Consider the following 9204-nt stretch of genomic DNA (forward strand, 5'->3'; position numbering starts at 1 on the left):
TCATTTGGCAAACGCTCTTTTCCAGAGCAAACATAACATATGTACATATTGATTTGAATGCTCGTAACAAAACACCCCTAGGTTTCAGGAAGACATTCCAGTTATTATAGGCAGACCATATGGACCATATGCTTGATACAGGATATAATTTAACCACATCCTAGATAACAAACTAAATAGCTCATTTCAACCTTTTTTCCCAGTCATAATCCAAACAGTACAGTATTAAAACATTGGCTATGCATCTGAACCACATCATGGAAAACTATATGACAAAACCATGCAATTTTTCCCAATTTGTAAACTCAGTGTGCAAATTCTGGGGGTTTGGGGGGGGGTCTGACACCCCCCGATTAAGGTTCAGACCCCCCCAAAAGAAGTAAAAACCACAGGTCGGGAGGGTCAATACATTTATATATCGTTCTTACCTGTAATCGTATAGTTACTATATTCATTCAATAACAGGTTGGTGATACACAGAAATGTTGACTTTATGGCAGGGAATATCACACACAGTATTACACAGACTGCCATAGTCAAAATTCACTCAATAAACACAGCGCCAGTGACCAGTGCCCTATAAAACTCAAGAAACACCACGCGCGAGTGACCAGGCAGTGTGCAATACAGAAGCTTGTTGAATCACCTCAGTGTAGCGGTGCGTTCTGCGTCGTGAGAAAGTGCAAGAAAGGCAAGTTTGCTATCTAGCATAGATAGCTGAGCATTTATCTAACTGCTGCACAAATGTAGCCTACATATTTTCATAGTGAAAACTTAGTGAAAAGAATGCCTTTGGGACCAATCTAACCCTGGTCTAAGTAACCAATCAGTATAATTTACATAATTTCATTAAGTTACAGAATATTGCAGTTCATAAGCATTTGTACAGGGAGTCAGATGGCTGAGCAGTGAGGGAGTCGGGCTAGTAATCAGAAGGTTGCCGGATCGATTCCCTGCCGCGCCACATGATGTTGTGTCCTTGGACAAGGCACTTCACCCTACTTGCCTCGGGGGGAATGTCCCTGTACTTACTGTAAGTCGCTCTGGATAAGAGCGTCTGCCAAATGACTAAATGTAAATGTACAGTGACAAAAACCTTTTGGTGACATAATTGTCAATAAAGTTAACTTGAATACTCATACTCATTATAGTCTAAGCATTTAATTAGGCCACCTGATGTTCAATAAACTCAGGGTGTGTATACTGTACACTTGTTCTACCAAAAACTCACTTAAAATATTCTAGAAGTTGGGTCACATGATCAAAACTTGCTTTTCATAATTAATTATTGTCATAACTCAAAGTTAATTTATTTTGTAGCAGAATCCTGATATTCTCAGGACAAAATCATTTCTGAGTGGTATAATGAACATAATTGTCAATAAAGTTAGATTGAATACTCAATGTATTGAAAACTCTAACGTAAAGTAAGACGAGGGGCCCCTCTCCTCGGTGTGTGCCAACACAATTGAAGCTAAGCTAAATAATTGTTCAGTTGAACTACATAAACTTTTAATCAAAAGTACATAAGCCAGCTGATCTTTTGTAACGATAACATGTTCAATAAACTCAGGGTGTGTATACTGCGTAAAGAAGACGAAAGCCCCTCTCCTTGGTGCGTGACAACACAAGATACTATACAAATACAATGTACGGGAAATCCCTGTCTTATTTTATAAACAGACTTCCGTGTTAGTTTAATTCATGGTGAACGTTAGAAACTGTGCATTAGAAAAATGTTTTATTCTTTAAATGACTGCCATTTTCATTAGATTTGCTAAATAAGTATTATCAGGTATTTAGGTTATTGTTAAGAGTTTTAAGAGGGTAATATTGTGACATGAATGAATACACAATTCTTGCGCGGATGTGATATTCAGTAGTCAAATATCCTTTGTACCTGTCCTGAAAACTGTTACCGCTCTCATTGATTACACTCAATATAGCATCCACTTATTGAAATACAATTTACAATGGCCAATTACAGTAAATTGATTTCCATTAGTGTAGGCCAACTGTTATATAACCAAAAACTCACTTATACTCACAAATATTCCAGAAGTTGGGTCACATGATCATGACTTGCTTTTCATAATTAATTAGTCATAACTCAAAGTAAATTTCTTTTGTAGCAGAATCCTGATATTCTCAGGACAACATTAATTCAGAGTGGTATATAGGCCAAGCCTTGCTCTTTACCAGATACTTGTGACTATATGTATAGTATGCCTACTTGCTTGCATTAGCAACAAATCATTTTAATAAATCAATTTGTTTCTTTTTTGCAATACACCAAATGCATATCCATTTCTCATCAATTAATCGTTTTGATTATAGTTATTTCACTCAGGCAGTCAAATCACCTGCTTCCATCATATACAAACAGTACAAAGATTCATTCAAAATATAAAATACAATGCTACAACAATATTTATTTGGCGTAAAGGCATATGTACACACACGAATTAGAGTACTGTGCTGTGTTTCTTGAATAGTCAAGTCATATGGATTTCACAATTTATTGTAATGTAAACATTCACAGATTGAGCCTGAATACCGTACCTTTAGGTACCTCTGTTACCTAAAGATTAAGGTTTTCAACTTTCAGTGTTAAGCTCATGAGCACCAGTACCACCACAACACTCCACACACTAGTCCCAGGGGGAAACACAGCATCCTGTCCCTCTCTGCTACCCTACAGCAGTCTGCAAGAAAGAGAAGGAGTAAAGAGTACGAGTACATGAAACCCTCCCTTTTTTTTAAACATTAACTCACACTAGAAGGTATGACTTCTACTGATCACAAGTTACCAGCCCACCTCAGTAAACTCACAGCTGAGCTATAATACAGTTTGCCGTTGAGACGAGGAAGCTGGTCGATGGTTCGTGGATGCTGTGCAACTTATCTTGAGAAAGAGTTGTGTCCAATTACACAACAATTACACAATTTCAGTAAAACTAAATAAATTACCCGAAACTATCAGCTCTGTATCCGTCTGCATGGTTTCCACTTCATTAGTGACAATACGCTTATATATTCCCTTGTCACTGGGTTGGACACTGGTCAATCTGAGAGAGGCGTTGCCCTCAGCAAGCTGCTCCTCAAAGAGATGACAGCATCCTTTAGCACTCTGCCTGACCAGTCTCTTTTTCCCATTGTAGAAGCTGTGCACCACCTAGTAAAGGAGAGTGATATTTTAACTTGCTGACTTGTAGAGTTGGCTTGTCCTATAATGATCCCCATGCACTATTACATTTTCATTGACATACACACTACGACATATATTTAATACAAATTGAATACAAAGTATAAGGATCTTTAAAGAAATAAATAACACAAATGTACCTTAGTACAAATAGAATGGGGATAACAATTGTCCGTGGCATTCCTAAAAATAAACTCTCCTACTTTCCTCAGTATTTTTCTGCCAGTTGATGATCAGGTTATACAGATTCAGGTCTTTATTAGATGAAAACACACAAGATATGGTAATGTCACTCCCTGGCGCTGCTACCACAGATATCGGCGCAGTGACTGGTACCAACATTAAAAAACTGGAAAAGAGGGGAGAAAGAAAATGTGGCTAGTGGGACTCATGTATTAAAATTGTCATTCATATTGTATTAAAATTGTCAAATCATTTAAATTCCATTAATATCATCAATGTTTTTTTTTATTGTTAATCATTTCTATAACTCATAATAAAATATATAACTGAATTTTCACAATAAAAAGTAATGCCAGATTAAGCTACTTACTAAGGAACAGTGAATCACATGGCATCTCCGACAGGCTGGAGATTTTTTTTTTACAATTTCTCACATTATTATATGTTTATTTTTACTCCAGAGACGCACCACACGCATATTCACAAGATGAAAATTAAATTACTAACCTCGTGATCTTATGATGATTTCAGACAAAGAGTTCTTCCTACAACCCGTTGGATCCAAGTCGAAAAGCCACATGTGCCCCAAGCGAGTCAGTCAATAGGTGGCAGTCTAGCATTCACTATGGAGGAAGTTGCTTGCTTGCTAACAGAAGAAGACTTGCGAGCGATTAGCGTTAGGTCAGTATTTAGATACAGACTAGTAGCGCAGATGTAGTTCAAGTCAATATAAACACTTATTACCACAATTCGATAGAATACTTTTTGAACTAAAGGAGTATCAGCGTTTAAAGTAAGCCTACAAAGTATGATTTGTTACGTGTGAATTTGTGTGTGTGTCAAGAGCTAGCGTTAGCTACTTGTATCGCTAGTTAGCTTGGCTAATGTTAGCTGTTTTTGGTATCACAACCTTCATAAACCAGCCAGTATGTGTTCGCTAGGCTAGCTTGCTCGACATAGTGGAGTTACTAGTAGTCGGTAAAGTAAAGAGTTTTTTACGTGTCATTCGTGTTCACGCACATTCTACTAATTCCATATTATTGTACCTGCAGTTACATGATGGCGTTGAAATCGGGAGATGAACGATTGAAGGAGATGGAAGCCGAAATGGCGTTGTGAGTTGTTACATTGACCTGTTTATAAAAAGTGGTTGGTTGGTGTGAAGTCAGTTTAATGCGCAGAAGTGTAAACCATCAGTATATTCCCAACCATGCAGGTTTGAGCAGGAGGTCCTGGGGGGTCCGATGTCTCTCTCCGGCGGGGGTCCCACAGTCTTGGAGGCGGTTCCAGTGGCCCTAGCGGTTCCCATACACCGTCCAATCATTGGAACAAACACATACAGACAGGTAACTTTACCAAATATATGAGACACCTACACATTTCACAAATTAACACATGTATGTGCTTACCATGCTTACAAACTCCTGTTTAAATTGTGATTATGGCATGGTGCGCATGAGTCTAAGCCCACCAGAAGTTCAGAGTTTTTTGATTATTTCCTTCAGAAACCTAGTTCAGATCATCTAGACTATTGACTGAACTGATATATATATAAGTAATGCCTTTTCTATCCATCAGGGAAAACCAACCCCACATCTGAATATCTGAATCCATCTCCCCTTTCCTCAGGTACAACAGACCCTGGATGCCCGAGCTGGCACATTTGTTGGTCCACCACCCCCTGCCTTTGTTGGCCCAGGTAACATAGCTAGCTAGGGGTTCAGATGGCTGATCGGTTAGGGAATCAGGCTATTAATCAGAAGGTTGCCGGTTCGATCCCCGGCCATTAATAATGGTTCTTGGGCAAGGCACTTCACCCTACTTGCCTCGGGGGTATGTCCCTGTACTTACTCCAAGTCGCTCTGGATAAGAGCGTCTGCTAAATGACTAAATGTATCAAATGTAAAATGTATAGGTTTTAAATGACCATGTTAGTCACAGAGAAGTGATGATTATACAGTCTGTAAATTGTAGGGTACTGAAAAAACCTTACATGCTTAGCGCTGAGGGGTATAAGAGTGTGTTGTTTGGTCACATCATCTGGGATGCAAAAAATGAGTAGTGGTTTTTATACTCTAGTAGTAGATTATTATTTCATCTGTATCCACTATAGCTCTGAGCAATTCAACTGAAAAATTGTATGCTTGCCGTTTATTCATGCAACCAAACTTGGTTATCGTTATGTGCTTTTTTAATGGTTTGCATTTGATTCATTTAGTGAAACAATTGAACAGTTTTCTGATTGCTATTGATGAAGTGTCTGTCATGGTACACATCACAATCGTTTTATCACCAAGGCCTACCCATCTACTCAGATCATCAGTTTATGTGATGTCCGTCTCCTTGTCTACAGTACCACCAGTCCGACCTCCACCCATGTTGAGACCAGCATTTGTGCCTCACATCTTGCAGAGACCAGGTCAGCCTACATCTCCAATCATCCCTACTTGTTTTCACTGCATATAGGCTCTCTGTCAAAATAGAAAAATACTCACACACCCATGTCCCATACTCTGTTACACTCACACACACTCACTAACAGTCCTCTTAATTTAATGTGTTTACTTTGACATGTACATGTGTGTACATGCAACATTCACCTCACTATTCGCATCTGTTTTATAATCATATGAGATATTAATGAAATATTTAATGCTCTACCCATGTTTTCAGCTGGTCAGAGAATGCCAGGGATGCGCGGACCCCCCCCTCAGGGCATGATGGCTCCTCCTCTGCCACGTCCCCCTCCACCACCACCAATGATGATGGCCCCTCCCATGCAGGGTCCCCCTCAACACTCCATGACCCCCCCAATACAAGGACCCCCCCAGCACCAACACCAACACCCCCCCCAGAACCAGCATCAGCCACAGCATCAACATCAGCCACAGCATCAACATCAGCCCCAGCATCAGCCCCAGCATCAGCCCCAGCATCAGCCACAGCATCAGCCACAGCATCAGCCACAGCATCAGCCACAGCATCAGCACAGCATGGCCCCCATGGGACACTTGGGCTCCACACCCTCTGTCAGTGGCTAAATAATTCAGTATATATGGACAGCAATATCCAACAATGGATCATGTTTAATTGCTCCATTAAAACACCTAATCACTATTATGAGACAGTGCACCACCTCTCCCTCTTCTCTAACAGCCATACCTGTCTGTCTTCTCTGTTCTCATTTTCTCAGGTAGGGCCAATGGGTCCCATGGTGTCTCCACCCCCCAGGCCTGTGGTGCAGCAGCCTCCCAAGATCACCCCATCGGTCTTCCAGGCAGCCCCCACAGTCTACACAGCCCCTCCAGCCCCCAAGAGGCCTGACATCCGTGCTCAGAGACAGGCGCGCATGGTAAACACATAGCCTTCCTCCCCCCTCAAAACATCCCCACAAAAACATTGTTTAAAAAAAGTATTTCTAGATCATGATTGAGCGCTTACTGTTAATTTTGTGTTTAGATGTGTCCATCTAATTGCAATTTCACTATGCACAAGCCACCTTTTTATATCAGTATCTGATGTTGACCACTCATGCTGCTCACTCTTAATCTTATTTTTATATATATATATTGTATATTTAAATTGTTTTATTCTTAGACTGTTTAACTCTTAGAAATAGTTTAGAAAAACTTTTGTACTTAAGTTAAGATCCGTATATGTTTACTGTTTGCACCTCCCTGCCACAGTAAATTCCATGTTTGTTCACATACATGGCGAATAAACCGTATTCTCATTCTGATTTATATTGTAATGGACGAAGATACTGATTGATCCTATGTGCTGCCTCTGTCAGGAGGAGCTGGCTGCGTCGGTGGCAGAGCAGCAGGCAGCAGTAATGGCCGCCGGGCTTTTAGAAGCCAAGAAGGACTCTGCCTCGGACGACAACATCATCGGACCCAGCATGCCTGAGCCAGAGCCTGTGCACCCTGAGGTAGGCTTCAATCTCTATGGTTCATTTAAAAATAAAAACCAGTAGACTTCACCCCTTAATCTTTTCCCAATACACTTCTGGAATTTTAAGATGAAGGGATATTAGAACGGTGTGTCTATAGCTCATCTCGATCTCATAGCTCGAAAACACTGCTTAAAGCACAATTGCAGCATGGTTTGTGTGTTCCACTAAGGTAGTTGTGCCTGTGATTGAATGTTTTTGGGATAGCCAGCAGATGGCAGCGTGGAAGAAAAAAAGAGGGGGAAACAAGAGAAAATGAAGAAGTGTATTCGCACTGCAGCTGGTACTAGCTGGGAGGACCAGAGTCTGCTGGATTGGGACTCAGGTATGCAAGTCTGATTCCTCTTTCCCCAACACCGTCACTTTCTTCATGCTCTCCTTCCTCACCTATCCGTCGCTTACTTTCACTTCCAGATGATTTCCGGATCTTCTGTGGTGATCTTGGCAATGAGGTGAATGATGACATCTTGGCGCGTGCATTCAGCCGCTACCCATCCTTCCTGAAAGCCAAGGTGGTGAGGGACAAGCGCACAGGGAAGACAAAGGGCTACGGTTTTGTCAGCTTTAAGGACCCTAACGACTACGTACGAGCCATGAGAGAAATGAACGGTGAGCTGCAGAGAAGGAGGGGCATTATTGTGTGCAAGTTTGATAACTTATACTCAAGTCATCAGATTATATAATTGATATATAAAAGAGGTTGCTTAGGTTGCTGCCCCTGCGACCTGGATTTATAAAAGACAATGAAATCATACTCTTTTTTTTTTTTTGCCTTAGAGACCTTAAAATAAATGCTTGTCTTAAAACATATTTCCTATTTTGTGTGCCCACAGGCAAGTATGTAGGCAGTCGGCCAATCAAACTGAGGAAGAGCATGTGGAAAGACCGGAACATGGAGGTGGTGCGCAAAAAACAGAAGGAGAAGAAGAAACTGGGGCTTAGATAGGAAGTTAATTGTGTGTGAGTGAAACTTGTCAACTGTGTGAGACCTGTGTGATTGACTGAGTGTAGAGCAGTCACCAGTCTCCCAGTTAGAAGACTGCTTACACCAGCTGTCAACTCGCTTGGGCCACATTTATGTTAGAATGACTAAACCAGAGAGGTGAGTTACTTTTTACCCTCTTCAATTGGACGACAGTTTCAAACACACTATTCTAAACCTGGGAAACTGGGCTTTGTCTACTAGGCTTTGGCTACCAGGCGTTGGCTTTATCCTTGGCCCTGATTTGAAAATAAGGCATTCCACTCAATTCATTCTCCACACAACCCTCAGTCAGTACTGTCAAAATGTATGGTGTCTATTAGTTCTGCTGTTTTTGTGTGGCAGTTTGTTCTCTTCCCCTCAATACTAGTTAGATTGTATGCCTAAAACACCTCTGGCATTTTTGTTTATAACAATAAGGTGTCTCACCGAATTACAGCATTGTTTATTTTCACTTAGTGTTGATCAATGTTCACACATCCAAAATTTTAGATCGAAACTCTCAATGTTTGTACAATACTGTGGATGAATAGGTTGAAGGAAAACGATGTAAACTATTTTCAATAAAATACAACCTTTCTTAACTGTTGTCATTGGATGTTCACACATGCTATTGGTTTTCTAAATTGTGTCAAGTAGAACAACAAATTTGCTCACACGGGGGCGCTCCAAGATCATACCTGTATTATGGGCAGCCAGCCTATGTCTTTCTACTAACTAATAAAGGGATGCCAATTGCATTGTCACCCGATTGCCCACTACGATCCTTTGTCGATGTGAACACAAGGTGAAATATATAGATCTACTGTTAATAAGTAGTGACAGTATTTCATCCAACACATTTTGTAGCTCAGTTGGCAAGGAATTGAAACTCAGCTCACG

General features: G+C 40.7%; 2 protein-coding genes across 4 annotated transcripts; one reads left to right on the forward strand and one right to left on the reverse strand.

Annotated features, from left to right (window-relative positions):
* Positions 1-1046: 1046 nt before the first annotated feature.
* Positions 1047-3979, reverse strand: LOC124476225 (programmed cell death 1 ligand 1-like). Of its 3 annotated transcripts, XR_006957021.1 has the most exons (4): positions 3896-3979; positions 3346-3554; positions 2971-3175; positions 1047-2705 (listed from the first exon to the last, which is right to left on the reverse strand). XR_006957021.1 is itself a non-coding variant. In XM_047033171.1 (3 exons), the coding sequence occupies exons 1-3, from the start codon at positions 3545-3547 to the stop codon at positions 2617-2619; spliced, it is 429 nt and encodes a 142-aa protein (XP_046889127.1). In that variant the 5' UTR covers positions 3548-3632; the 3' UTR covers positions 1047-2616. The 3 variants fall into 3 exon arrangements, 1 of the variants encoding a protein (XP_046889127.1); XR_006957020.1 differs by having other exon boundaries at positions 1047-3175; XM_047033171.1 differs by lacking the exon at positions 3896-3979 and having other exon boundaries at positions 3413-3632.
* A 16-nt stretch (positions 3980-3995) lies between these two features.
* On the forward strand, positions 3996-8925 carry rbm42 (RNA binding motif protein 42). The gene is made up of 11 exons (XM_047033191.1): positions 3996-4069; positions 4441-4503; positions 4605-4734; positions 5018-5087; positions 5742-5807; positions 6062-6223; positions 6571-6740; positions 7182-7319; positions 7548-7665; positions 7755-7949; positions 8174-8925. The coding sequence occupies exons 1-11, from the start codon at positions 4014-4016 to the stop codon at positions 8284-8286; spliced, it is 1281 nt and encodes a 426-aa protein (XP_046889147.1). The 5' UTR covers positions 3996-4013; the 3' UTR covers positions 8287-8925.
* The last annotated feature ends 279 nt before the right edge of the window (positions 8926-9204 follow it).

The sequence above is a fragment of the Hypomesus transpacificus genome, chromosome 2, assembly GCF_021917145.1.
Source record: "Hypomesus transpacificus isolate Combined female chromosome 2, fHypTra1, whole genome shotgun sequence".
Classification (NCBI taxonomy): domain Eukaryota; kingdom Metazoa; phylum Chordata; class Actinopteri; order Osmeriformes; family Osmeridae; genus Hypomesus; species Hypomesus transpacificus.

Excerpts from the sequence above, each read along its gene's own strand:
- LOC124476225 (XM_047033171.1), bottom strand. The coding sequence starts at position 3,547 with ATGTTGGTACCAGTCACTGCGCCGATATCTGTGGTAGCAGCGCCAGGG. Across the intron at positions 3,176-3,412 it reads ACTGGCAGAAAAATACTGAG|GTGGTGCACAGCTTCTACAA; the intron begins GAAAGTAGGAGA and ends CTCCTTTACTAG. Across the intron at positions 2,706-2,970 it reads TACAGAGCTGATAGTTTCGG|ACTGCTGTAGGGTAGCAGAG; the intron begins GTAATTTATTTA and ends TCTTTCTTGCAG.
- rbm42 (XM_047033191.1), top strand. The coding sequence starts at position 4,014 with ATGGAGGAAGTTGCTTGCTTGCTAACAGAAGAAGACTTGCGAGCGATT. Across the intron at positions 4,070-4,440 it reads TTGCGAGCGATTAGCGTTAG|TTACATGATGGCGTTGAAAT; the intron begins GTCAGTATTTAG and ends TTGTACCTGCAG. Across the intron at positions 5,088-5,741 it reads CCCTGCCTTTGTTGGCCCAG|TACCACCAGTCCGACCTCCA; the intron begins GTAACATAGCTA and ends CCTTGTCTACAG.